This window comes from Mya arenaria, chromosome 5 (assembly GCF_026914265.1).
Source record: "Mya arenaria isolate MELC-2E11 chromosome 5, ASM2691426v1".
Lineage (NCBI taxonomy): Eukaryota > Metazoa > Mollusca > Bivalvia > Myida > Myidae > Mya > Mya arenaria.
The window spans coordinates 49,970,857-49,984,831 of record NC_069126.1 but is presented as its reverse complement, the minus strand read 5'-3'; the positions used below and the strand labels follow the sequence as shown (position 1 = coordinate 49,984,831).

The following is a 13,975-nucleotide window of genomic DNA, read 5'->3' as shown; positions in this document are numbered from 1 at the left end:
GGAGTATTGTAATTCATTTAAAATTATTGTATATTTTTCATTTATTTATTAGCAATAGAACACAAATTACAGTACATTTACACAAACTTCACGATCACCCCTCGTATAAAAAAATATACAGAAAATTTCAGAAATGACAGTTAAGTTTACTTTTATTCCTGAAACTTTCTGTATTTTCTTGACATTTTTTTCCAATTTCTTACATCTACAAGTGGAAGGATATAAGTCACAGGGTTCTCAATAAAACATTGATCGTACATTATGCATCAACAATTTGCAGAACTTTTTAAATGTCTTGACAAATATGATTTATTTGATAATTTCCACAATTATTGGTGGTTGCAGACAGCAGTTATAAGCATCTCATTTTTTATGCCCCTGAAGGTGGGCATATTAAACTCGAACTGTCTGTCCGTCAGTCCGTGTGTCCGGCTCAATAACTTGTGTCCGGGCTGTAACTTTCTCTTGTGTGGACAGATTTTAAAATAACTTGCTACATGTGTTGGACATACCAAGACGACGTGTCACGTGCAAGACCCGTGTCCCTACCACTAAGGTCAAGGTTACCCTTAGGTGTTTATTCACAAATGAATGCTGCATATAAGGACATGGAGTATAAGTTGTCGTGTCCAGGCTGTAACTTTCTCTTGTATGGATATATTTTAAAATAACTTGCCCCATGTGTTTGACATACCAAGACGACGTGTTGCGTGCAAGACTTGTGTCCCTCCCTCTTAGGTCAAGTTCACACTTAGGTGTTTATTCACAATGGAATGCTGCATATAAGGACATAAAGTTATAGGTTGTCGTGTCCAGACTGTAACTTCCTCTTGTATGGATATATTTTAAAATAACTTGCCATATGTGTTTGACATACCAAGATGACATGAAATGTGCAAGACCCGTGTCCCACCCTCCAAGGTCAAGGTCACACTTAGATGTTTATTTACAATGGAATGCTGCAAATAAGGACATAGAGTATAGGTTGTTGTGTCTGGGCTGTAACCTTCTCTTTTATGCACATATTTTAAAACAACTTGCCACATGTGTTTGACATATCAAAACGACTTGTCGTGTGCACAAGTCACATACTGTGACAGCTTTTGTTCTGATCTTGCTAGTGCATTTATTTTGTATGTATTATGACTGAACACATTGCATGTGATTTGTCATATTTTTGCAGTGAAATTAATTTACCATCATTCAAAATGTAGCAAAGACGCTTGTGTTCGAAAGTTTCAATAAATTATAGATAATTTCTTCATAAAATAGACAGAGCTGCAGATAATTTTTTGCTTAAAGTGTATTTTACGCCCTTACATGATTTTGAAATGTGTAGTGTATAGCTTCTGGTTTCATCCAATAAAGTCTTATGGTGATTGTCAAAGCGTACTTGCAATTTCAAACATACATGTACCTTACAGGACACAGAACTGAATTGATTTAAATCAAAACACAACTGTTATTGTTTAATACTTCTCTTTGCATTATAAAACAAAGGAGATCACTGCAAAGCCTTTGAATTGATTCTACATGAAAGGTTAGAGATAACTAAATAATTTTCCAAAGTCAATTGACCTATATGCATGTGAAATACCTTAGATATTGTGTTTCACGACCCCCAACACCAGGGCTTCTAAAAACCGGCAATTTGCCGGTCTGGACCGATTTTGACCAAGCCAGACCGAATTCAGTTTCAAAAAGTGTAAAAAAAATTCGGTCCGAAATTTTCTAATTTTTTTTTGTAATTTCGGTCCAAAACGACTAAGCAAGTAAAATATATAGAAATTGTAATACATAAACATTCATGGGTCATTCACACATTCAAAACTACATCCAATGGGTCATAAAAGTGTCTTGGTTACCATGAGACCGAGACCAGCTGCTTTTTCCGCTACGCTGATCACTCTATCTGTTAATTAGCAGACGCTTGTAATCGGTCCAATCACGTGTTTTGGTATAAGCAGAAGACACAATTAAACAAACTATGTGTTAATTATCTGCTTGCAGCTTTCCTGATTAAGTGTTAAAATCGGTCCATATTTTCACATGGCAATATGCTATATGTCGTCGTCGATCATTACATGATATCCATTTGTTGATTACAAAACGGTTAAATTTAAATTGTTATAAAGAACCATTGCTGGTTAAAAACGGCTTTAAAGATAAATGCATCTCATTGTAAATCCGTGAAAGCATTAAACTACCGAATTAATTAACGTAATAATATATAGGATATCAACAGCGATACGCTTGATTAACTACATAGTCTGACAGCTGAATCCGCCGCTTACGTCATATATATTCTTGTTAGAAACGCCGCAGCACTCGATGAGAATCTCATTTGAATTAAACTTGTATCAATGACTATCCGAATCGGCTATGCTGGCTCTAGAGCCCTCTTACAAATTGCCACATCGCAAAAAATATTGACATAAAAGACGTCGCGAAAATGTATGACATTTCTATAAATCGGACTATTGAACAGGTCTTTCTTTTTTTGAGGGGGGGGGGATTTTTTTTTAGGGGGGGGGGGGGGGGTCGTCGCCGGGTCCGGACCGATTGAGGTTCCAACACCACTATTTAACATTAGAAGAAATAATAAACATTTCTTATCAGAAAAATAAAATAAGTTAAACGTAATCACTATGTGACCATATGCGGTGAGAACAAACGATGTGGTAAGCAGCCATCTTTGATTTGGTCAAACTGTTGTCCCAGAAAACATCGTTAATTATAAGTTGTTTGATTTTATATGATGATTTGCCAAGCACATTTATGTCCAAAGTGACAATTAATAATAGTAAATAATTAATTTTGACGAAATGTTCCCATTCTGAATAAATAAGACATGTAAACTTGAACTGGTATTTCATGTCAGTTCATAGTCAATGTCCCTTTTGAAATGATGTGAAAAGAACAAAAGAAAAAAAGTTTATGTCTAGTCAAGCTGGTTTAATGTTTTAAAGTTTGTACATGATGTTACTGATCAAATGAAAAAGCAACATGTTTGTATAAACCTTTCAGATACAAGCATTATGGAAATAGAAGAAGCTTTCCGTGAATTCATTATAAGAGCAGATATTGCCATAATATTGATTAACCAGAATGTAAGTATAAATTTATCCAAAAAAAGCCATCTATATATGTAAAAGCCATCTATATATGTATTAGGGATGCAAACGAATGGCAAAACAGATATTCGAATATTCGGTAATTCTTTCGTAAGTATTTTGGCCGGTCCCTAGAATATCGAGCCATCAAGTTTTGACTGTACATGTTGTGTCTGTCTTCCACCATAGAGGTCTGGTGGAATACATGTTGGTGTCTGTCTTCCATCATATAGGTCTGGTGGAATACATGTGTGTGTCTGTCTTCCATCAAACAGGTCTGGTGGAATACATGTATGTGTCTGTCTTCCATCATACAGGTCTGGTGGAATACATGCAGGTGTCTGACTTCAATCATAGAGGTCTGGTGGAATACATGTATGTGTCTGTCTTCCATCATACAGGTCTGGTGGAATACATGTATGTGTCTGTCTTCCGTCATATAGGTCTGGCGGAATACATGTTGGTGTCTGTCTTCCATCATATAGGTCTGGTGATATACATGTTGGTGTCTGTCTTCCACCATAGAGGTCTGGTGGAATACATATATGTGTCTGTCTTCCACCATAGAGGTCTGGTGGAATACATGTTGGTGTCTGTCTTCCATCATAAAGGTCTGGTGGTATACATGTTTTTGTCTGTCTTCCACCATAGAGGTCTGGTTGTATTTGTGTTATTGTCTGTCTTCCACCATAGAGGTTTGGTGGAATACATGTATGTGTCTGTCTCCCACAATAGAGGTCTGGTGGTATACATGTATGTGTCTGTCTCCCATCATATAGGTCTAGTTGAATACATGTTTGTGTCTGTCTTTCACCATAGAGGTTTGGTGGTATACATGTCTTTGTCTGTCTTCCACCATAAAGATCTGGTGGTATACATGTATGTGTCTGTCTTACACCATAGAGGTCTGGTGGTATACATGTTTGTGTCTGTCTTCCATCATAGAGGTCTGGTGGTATACATGTTATCCGTCTGTTTTCCAACATATAGGTCTGATGGTATACATGTATGTGTCTGTTCTCCACCATAGAGGTCTGGTGGTATATATGTATGTGTCTGTCTTCCACCATAGAGGTCTGGTGGAATACACGTATGTGTCTGTCTTCCACCATAGAGGTCTGGTGGTATACATGTATGTGTCTGTCTCCCACAATAGAGGTCTGTTGGTATACATGTATGTGTCTGTCTCCCACAATAGAGGTCTATTGGTATACATGTATGTGTCTGTCTCCCACAATAGAGGTCTGGTGGAATACATGTATGTGTCTGTCTTCCACCATAGAGGTCTGGTGGTATACATGTATGTGTCTGTCTCCCACAATAGAGGTCTGTTGGTATACATGTATGTGTCTGTCTTCCACCATAGAGGTCTGGTGGTATATATATTGGTGTCTGTCTCCCACCATAGAGATCTGGTGGTATACATGTATGTGTCTGTCTTCCACCATAGAGGTCTTGTGGTATACATGTAGGTGTCTGTCATCCACCATTGAGGTCTGGTGGTATACATGTATTTGTCTGTCTTCCACCATAGAGGTCTGGTGGTATACATGTATGTGTCTGTTCTCCACCATTGAGGTCTGGTGGTATACATGTATGTGTCTGTTCTCCACCATTGAGGTCTTGTGGTATACATGTATGTGTCTGTCATCCTCCATTGAGGTCTGGTGGTATACATGTATGTGTCTGTCTTCCACCATAGAGGTCTGGTGGTATACATGTATGTGTCTGTTCTCCACCATTGAGGTCTGGTGGTATACATGTATGTGTCTGTTCTCCACCATAGAGGTCTGGTGGTATACATGTATGTGTCTGTTCTCCACCATTGAGGTCTGGTGGTATACATGTGGGTGTCTGTCATCCACCATTGAGGTCTGGTGGTATACATGTATTTGTCTGTCTTCCACCATAGAGGTCTGGTGGTATACATGCTTGTGTCTGTTCTCCACCATAGAGGTCTGTTGGTATACATGTATGTGTCTGTCTTCCACAATAGAGGTCTGGTGGTATACATGTATGTGTCTGTTCTCCACCATGGAGGTCTGGTGGTATACATGTATGTGTCTGTCTTCCACCATAGAGGTCTGGTGGAATACAATTATGTGTCTGTCTTCCACCATAGAGGTCTGGTGGTATACATGTTGGTGTCTGTCTTCCACCCTAGACGTCTGGTGGTATACATGTATGTGTGTGTTCTCCACCCTAGACGTCTGGTGGTATACATGTTGGTGTCTGTCTTCCACCCAAGAGGTCTGGTGGTATACATGTTGGTGTCTGTCTTCCACCCTAGACGTCTGGTGGTATACATGTATGTGTCTGTCTTCCACCAGAGGTCTGGTGGTATATATGTTGGTGTCTGTCTCCCACCATAGAGGTCTGGTGGTATACATGTATGTGTCTGTTCTCCACCCTAGACGTCTGGTGGTATACATGTTGGTGTCTGTCTTCCTTCCTAGAGGTCTGGTGGTATACATGTTGGTGTCTGTCTTCCACCCTAGACGTCTTGTGGTATACATGTATGTGTCTGTCTTCCACCCTAGAGGTCTGGTGGTATACATGTTGGTGTCTGTCTTCCACCCTAGACGTCTGGTGGTATACATGTACTGTGAAATCATTAATGTTCGTGGGGCATTAATGTTCGTGGTTTTCGTGGGTTGGGTGATCCACGAATTCAAAATCCCACGAAATATAAACCCTTTATTCACTTTTTCAATTGCCTTATATTATTTACGTACATACTCTAGTATATTATTTACAGAGGTCGCAGTATACAATGTTAACACCTGTCTCACTGTATAACTTACGATCATTATTCTGTTAATATATAATAACTGCCTTTAACAAATAATGAACCAAATCAATTAAATGTGTTTTATGAACCAAATGACAGTTATAAGCACGTGTTTGAACGTGCGCTGTTAATGAAAATCTCCAAGTTTACAAGATGTGCGTGATGAGTGTCCATACTCGATTTTTTTTATTTAATGAAATAATTAATCGATTACTAGTACATCGAAGGTTACTAAGCACCGAACGTGACAATTTACGCAAAGTTTCGGTGTTTTCACAGTTTGCAAAATTCTTAATTGGCATTCAATGGCTTCCCCTATCTTTATTTATGATCAGGGTACATCTTCTTTTATTACCTTTATTCCCAATTAAATCGATAAGTGACATGGTTATATGCACTAATTGGCATGTCGTACCACATTGGCGAGTGTCATAAACCGAGTGACATAGAAGACGGAAATCACGGGCCAGCGCGTGGATATTATGCAGACGATCTAGGACGATCGCATCTTCGATTTCATTTTTTTTCAAAAATGAAAATCCACGAATTCAAGTACCCACGAAATTGTTTTTTTTCGGCAAACCACGAAATTTCATGCCCACGAACATTAATGATTTCACAGTATGTGCTTGTTCTCCACCATGGAGGTCTGGTGGTATACATGTTTGTGTCTGTTCTCCGCCATAGAGGTCTTGTGGTATACATGTATTTGTCTGTTCTCCACCATGGAGGTCTGGTGGTATACATGTATTTGTCTGTCTTTCACCGTAGAGGTCTGGTAGAATACAATAATGTGTCTGTCTTTCACCATAGAAGTCTGGTGGTATACATGTTGGTGTCTGTCTTCCATCATACAGGTCTGGTAAAATACATGTTGGTGTCTGTCTTCAACCATAGAGGTCTGGTGGTATACATGTTGGTGTCTGTCTTCCACCCTAGAGGTCTGATGGTATACATGTATGTGTCTGTCTTCCATCGTAGAGGTCTGGTGGTATACATGTTTGTGTCTGTCTTCCACCATAAAGGTCTGGTGGTATACATGTATTTTTCTGTCTTCCACCATAGAGGTCTGGTGGTATACATGTATGTGTATGTTCTCCACCATAGAAGTCTGGTGGTATACATGTTTGTGTCTGTTCTCCACCATAGCAGTCTTGTGGTATACATGTATGTGTCTGTTCTCCACCATGGAGGTCTGGTGGTATACATGTATGTGTCTGTCTTCCACCATGGAGGTCTGGTGGAATACAATTATGTGTCTGTCTTTCACGATAGAGGTCTGGTGGAATACAATTATGTGTCTGTCTTCCACCATAAAGGTCTGGTGGAATACATGTTGGTGTCTGTCTTCCATCATACAGGTCTGGTAAAATACATGTTGTTGTCTGTTCTCCACCATAGAGGTCTGGTGGTATACATGTATGTGTCTGTCTTCCACCATAGAGGTCTGGTGGTATACATGTATGTGTCTGTCTCCCACAATAGAGGTCTGGTGGTATACATGTATGTGTCTGTCTTCCACAATAGAGGTCTGGTGGTATACATGTATGTGTCTGTCTCCCATCATATAGGTCTAGTTGAATACATGTTTGTGTCTGTCTTCCACAATAGAGGTCTGGTGGTATACATGTATGTGTCTGTCTTCCACCATAGAGGTCTGGTGGTATACATGTATGTGTCTGTCTCCCACAATAGAGGTCTGGTGGTATACATGTATGTGTCTGTCTCCCACCATAGAGGTCTGGTGGTATACATGTATGTGTCTGTCTTCCACCATAGAGGTCTGGTGGTATACATGTATGTGTCTGTCTTCCACGATAGAGGTCTGGTGGTATACATGTATGTGTCTGTCTCCCACAATAGAGGTCTGGTGGTATACATGTATGTGTCTGTCTCCCACCATAGAGGTCTGGTGGTATACATGTTTTTGTCTGTCTTCCACCATAGAGGTCTGGTTGTATTTGTGTTATTGTCTGTCTTCCACCATAGAGGTCTGGTGGTATACATGTATGTGTCTGTCTTACACCATAGAGGTCTGGTGGTATACATGTATGTGTCTGTCTCCCACAATAGAGGTCTGGTGGTATACATGTATGTGTCTGTCTCCCATCATATAGGTCTAGTTGAATACATGTTTGTGTCTGTCTTTCACCATAGAGGTTTGGTGGTATACATGTCTTTGTCTGTCTTCCACCATAAAGATCTGGTGGTATACATGTATGTGTCTGTCTTACACCATAGAGGTCTGGTGGTATACATGTTTGTGTTTGTCTTCCATCATAGAGGTCTGGTGGTATACATGTTATCCGTCTGTTTTCCAACATATAGGTCTGATGGTATACATGTATGTGTCTGTTCTCCACCATAGAGGTCTGGTGGTATATATGTATGTGTCTGTCTTCCACCATAGAGGTCTGGTGGAATACACGTATGTGTCTGTCTTCCACCATAGAGGTCTGGTGGTATACATGTATGTGTCTGTCTCCCACAATAGAGGTCTGTTGGTATACATGTATGTGTCTGTCTCCCACAATAGAGGTCTGTTGGTATACATGTATGTGTCTGTCTCCCACAATAGAGGTCTGGTGGAATACATGTATGTGTCTGTCTTCCACCATAGAGGTCTGGTGGTATACATGTATGTGTCTGTCTCCCACAATAGAGGTCTGTTGGTATACATGTATGTGTCTGTCTTCCACCATAGAGGTCTGGTGGTATATATATTGGTGTCTGTCTCCCACCATAGAGATCTGGTGGTATACATGTATGTGTCTGTCTTCCACCATAGAGGTCTTGTGGTATACATGTAGGTGTCTGTCATCCACCATTGAGGTCTGGTGGTATACATGTATTTGTCTGTCTTCCACCATAGAGGTCTGGTGGTATACATGTATGTGTCTGTTCTCCACCATTGAGGTCTGGTGGTATACATGTATGTGTCTGTTCTCCACCATTGAGGTCTTGTGGTATACATGTATGTGTCTGTCATCCTCCATTGAGGTCTGGTGGTATACATGTATTTGTCTGTCTTCCACCATAGAGGTCTGGTGGTATACATGTATGTGTCTGTTCTCCACCATTGAGGTCTGGTGGTATACATGTATGTGTCTGTTCTCCACCATAGAGGTCTGGTGGTATACATGTATGTGTCTGTTCTCCACCATTGAGGTCTGGTGGTATACATGTGGGTGTCTGTCATCCACCATTGAGGTCTGGTGGTATACATGTATTTGTCTGTCTTCCACCATAGAGGTCTGGTGGTATACATGCTTGTGTCTGTTCTCCACCATAGAGGTCTGTTGGTATACATGTATGTGTCTGTCTTCCACAATAGAGGTCTGGTGGTATACATGTATGTGTCTGTTCTCCACCATGGAGGTCTGGTGGTATACATGTATGTGTCTGTCTTCCACCATAGAGGTCTGGTGGAATACAATTATGTGTCTGTCTTCCACCATAGAGGTCTGGTGGTATACATGTTGGTGTCTGTCTTCCACCCTAGACGTCTGGTGGTATACATGTATGTGTGTGTTCTCCACCCTAGACGTCTGGTGGTATACATGTTGGTGTCTGTCTTCCACCCAAGAGGTCTGGTGGTATACATGTTGGTGTCTGTCTTCCACCCTAGACGTCTGGTGGTATACATGTATGTGTCTGTCTTCCACCAGAGGTCTGGTGGTATATATGTTGGTGTCTGTCTCCCACCATAGAGGTCTGGTGGTATACATGTATGTGTCTGTTCTCCACCCTAGACGTCTGGTGGTATACATGTTGGTGTCTGTCTTCCTTCCTAGAGGTCTGGTGGTATACATGTTGGTGTCTGTCTTCCACCCTAGACGTCTGGTGGTATACATGTATGTGTCTGTCTTCCACCCTAGAGGTCTGGTGGTATACATGTATGTGTCTGTCTTCCACCCTAGACGTCTGGTGGTATACATGTACTGTGAAATCATTAATGTTCATGGGGCATTAATGTTCGTGGTTTTCGTGGGTTGGGTGATCCACGAATTCAAAATCCCACGAAATATAAACCCTTTATTCACTTTTTCAATTGCCTTATATTATTTACGTACATACTCTAGTATATTATTTACAGAGGTCGCAGTATACAATGTTAACACCTGTCTCACTGTATAACTTACGATCATTATTCTGTTAATATATAATAACTGCCTTTAACAAATAATGAACCAAATCAATTAAATGTGTTTTATGAACCAAATGACAGTTATAAGCACGTGTTTGAACGTGCGCTGTTAATGAAAATCTCCAAGTTTACAAGATGTGCGTGATGAGTGTCCATACTCGATTTTTTTTATTTAATGAAATAATTAATCGATTACTAGTACATCGAAGGTTACTAAGCACCGAACGTGACAATTTACGCAAAGTTTCGGTGTTTTCACAGTTTGCAAAATTCTTAATTGGCATTCAATGGCTTCCCCTATCTTTATTTATGATCAGGGTACATCTTCTTTTATTACCTTTATTCCCAATTAAATCGATAAGTGACATGGTTATATGCACTAATTGGCATGTCGTACCACATTGGCGAGTGTCATAAACCGAGTGACATAGAAGACGGAAATCACGGGCCAGCGCGTGGATATTATGCAGACGATCTAGGACGATCGCATCTTCGATTTCATTTTTTTTCAAAAATGAAAATCCACGAATTCAAGTACCCACGAAATTGTTTTTTTTCGGCAAACCACGAAATTTCATGCCCACGAACATTAATGATTTCACAGTATGTGCTTGTTCTCCACCATGGAGGTCTGGTGGTATACATGTTTGTGTCTGTTCTCCGCCATAGAGGTCTTGTGGTATACATGTATTTGTCTGTTCTCCACCATGGAGGTCTGGTGGTATACATGTATTTGTCTGTCTTTCACCATAGAGGTCTGGTAGAATACAATAATGTGTCTGTCTTTCACCATAGAAGTCTGGTGGTATACATGTTGGTGTCTGTCTTCCATCATACAGGTCTGCTAAAATACATGTTGGTGTCTGTCTTCAACCATAGAGGTCTGGTGGTATACATGTTGGTGTCTGTCTTCCACCCTAGAGGTCTGGTGGTATACATGTATGTGTCTGTCTTCCACCGTAGAGGTCTGGTGGTATACATGTTTGTGTCTGTCTTCCACCATAAAGGTCTGGTGGTATACATGTATTTTTCTGTCTTCCACCATAGAGGTCTGGTGGTATACATGTATGTGAATGTTCTCCACCATAGAAGTCTGGTGGTATACATGTTTGTGTCTGTTCTCCACCATAGCAGTCTTGTGGTATACATGTATGTGTCTGTTCTCCACCATGGAGGTCTGGTGGTATACATGTATGTGTCTGTCTTCCACCATGGAGGTCTGGTGGAATACAATTATGTGTCTGTCTTTCACGATAGAGGTCTGGTGGAATACAATTATGTGTCTGTCTTCCACCATAAAGGTCTGGTGGAATACATGTTGGTGTCTGTCTTCCATCATACAGGTCTGGTAAAATACATGTTGTTGTCTGTTCTCCACCATAGAGGTCTGGTGGTATACATGTATGTGTCTGTCTTCCACCATAGAGGTCTGGTGGTATACATGTATGTGTCTGTCTCCCACAATAGAGGTCTGGTGGTATACATGTATGTGTCTGTCTTCCACAATAGAGGTCTGGTGGTATACATGTATGTGTCTGTCTCCCATCATATAGGTCTAGTTGAATACATGTTTGTGTCTGTCTTCCACAATAGAGGTCTGGTGGTATACATGTATGTGTCTGTCTTCCACCATAGAGGTCAGGTGGTATACATGTATGTGTCTGTCTCCCACAATAGAGGTCTGGTGGTATACATGTATGTGTCTGTCTCCCACCATAGAGGTCTGGTGGTATACATGTATGTGTCTGTCTTCCACCATAGAGGTCTGGTGGTATACATGTATGTGTCTGTCTTCCACGATAGAGGTCTGGTGGTATACATGTATGTGTCTGTCTCCCACAATAGAGGTCTGGTGGTATACATGTATGTGTCTGTCTCCCACCATAGAGGTCTGGTGGTATACATGTATGTGTCTGTCTCCCACAATAGAGGTCTGGTGGTATACATGTATGTGTCTGTCTCCCACAATAGAGGTCTGGTGGTATACATGTATGTGTCTGTCTTCCACAATAGAGGTCTGGTGGTATACATGTATGTGTCTGTCTCCCACAATAGAGGTCTGGTGGTATACATGTATGTGTCTGTCTCCCACCATAGAGGTCTGGTGGTATACATGTATGTGTCTGTCTCCCACAATAGAGGTCTGATGGTATACATGTATGTGTCTGTCTCCCACAATAGAGGTCTGGTGGTATACATGTATGTGTCTGTCTCCCACAATAGAGGTCTGGTGGTATACATGTATGTGTCTGTCTCCCATCATATAGGCATTGATTGATGGGATACTAGTACTTGTTTCTTTTGGCAATATAGACTGAAGTGTGGTTAATATCTTTAAAGGGTGTTTCTGTCTTTGCAATGGAGCTTTAAAACAGATTTACTATTACTGTATATTAACACCTCAACTTCCATTTCTTTAATGAACTGACTTTTGCCGATTGCGAATTTTTCTCCGAATGCAATGTCTAGGATATGTTTGTTTAGCGAATCATTGCACAACAATATACATGTAAATTGAAATTTGTTCGAATTGTGTCAGAAAAACTTGAATGAACATGTAAGAAAGTGGAAATTTATGATATGTTAAATGAACGCAGTTGGGCTGGTTAAAGTATGTATGGAGTCCTTTGGACACCACACTTTTTAACCAGCCCAACCGGGTTCCTACCATGATAATGACATCAAACCCCCAATTCATTCCTTAAATAAATTTTATAATATAATTAGCTATACATAATATGATATCTTTACCCATGTATATGTGTTGGAAGATGATACTTCTAGTAATGAAATTTGTTGCCAAAATAAGCTAACCTTTTACAGATTGCTGAAATGATTCGACATGTAATTGACACGCACACAGACCCTATCCCGTCTGTGCTCGAGATCCCCAGCAAAGAGTGCCCCTATGATGCCAGTAAAGACTCCATTCTACGAAGAGCTAAGGTATTTAATTCGAGCATAGAACATTAAGCAAAAATTTATAGAATTTCAAGAATTTAAAAAACCAAGAGTATAGTAATCATGCTTATGCGTCCAATATTTCCCACTTTATTTTTTTGAGGGATTTTGGTGAAATATGGGGAAGTCTTCCCTTCCTTTTTTATCAGATTTTTTTTCTTTTGGTATTAAAGTCTTCAAGGCCCAATACGACATATGTTTTAGACTTTGTCAGTGTTCTCAGTAAACATGAATCCAGTCAGGTCCTCTTAAAGATTGAAATTTCAGTTGATTCGTCAGTGTCGACACCTTCCCCCCTCCCAAAAAACCCCACACAAATATGACAACTAAAAACAGGCTGGTTTCATAGTCTGATTGTAGAAATGTTTGAAGAAATCTGTCACATATTTTCGAGATGTGTATTCTGTAAATGAACTTTTCGCAAAGTGGCAATTTGTAAGTGGTGATTTCGAGCCATCAAAGGCAAATTAGACTTTAATTTATACAAACTTACTGTTGTTTTAAATTATATTATTATCCAGTTTCTGTACCGTTTCTTACAAGGAACACTGCGATCGTAATTCTTCGGCCGACTGATACCTGGCGGTCAGACGATCAATTTGTTTAGGTCACGAAGAGTGGGTCTTTCACTATGAGTGTACTATACTGTACAATACTCAGGGTTTCCACTGGGGATCACCATCAGCACCTTTTTTTGGCAACAATGATTTTTTCTTTAAAATGAGTTGCGCACTCAGGGGTCAGTCCCTGCAGTTAATAAAAAAATCCTGCTGCTCGTGATATCTTACAGAATAAGGGCACCACTAGGTTAATTAATTCGGAATTTAATGGCTTTCGTGGATTAACAATGACATCGTTTAATTAATGATAATTGCTCTTGGTAGTAAGAATGTGGCAATTGTTAACATGAGAATTCGACATCTCTTAGATGTACTAATCGAAGCGCTGAAAGCGCTGCAAGAC

General features: G+C 40.1%; 1 protein-coding gene across 1 annotated transcript in view; it reads left to right on the top strand.

The window, feature by feature from the left end:
• LOC128234171 (V-type proton ATPase subunit F-like) overlaps window positions 1-13,975 on the top strand; it is a 62,693-nt gene that overhangs the window by 31,597 nt on the left and 17,121 nt on the right. The window contains exons 3-4 of the mRNA XM_052948211.1: window positions 3,028-3,110; window positions 12,875-12,997. Of these exons, the coding sequence (XP_052804171.1) occupies window positions 3,028-3,110; window positions 12,875-12,997 (206 nt within the window). The remainder of the gene's footprint in view (window positions 1-3,027; window positions 3,111-12,874; window positions 12,998-13,975) is intronic.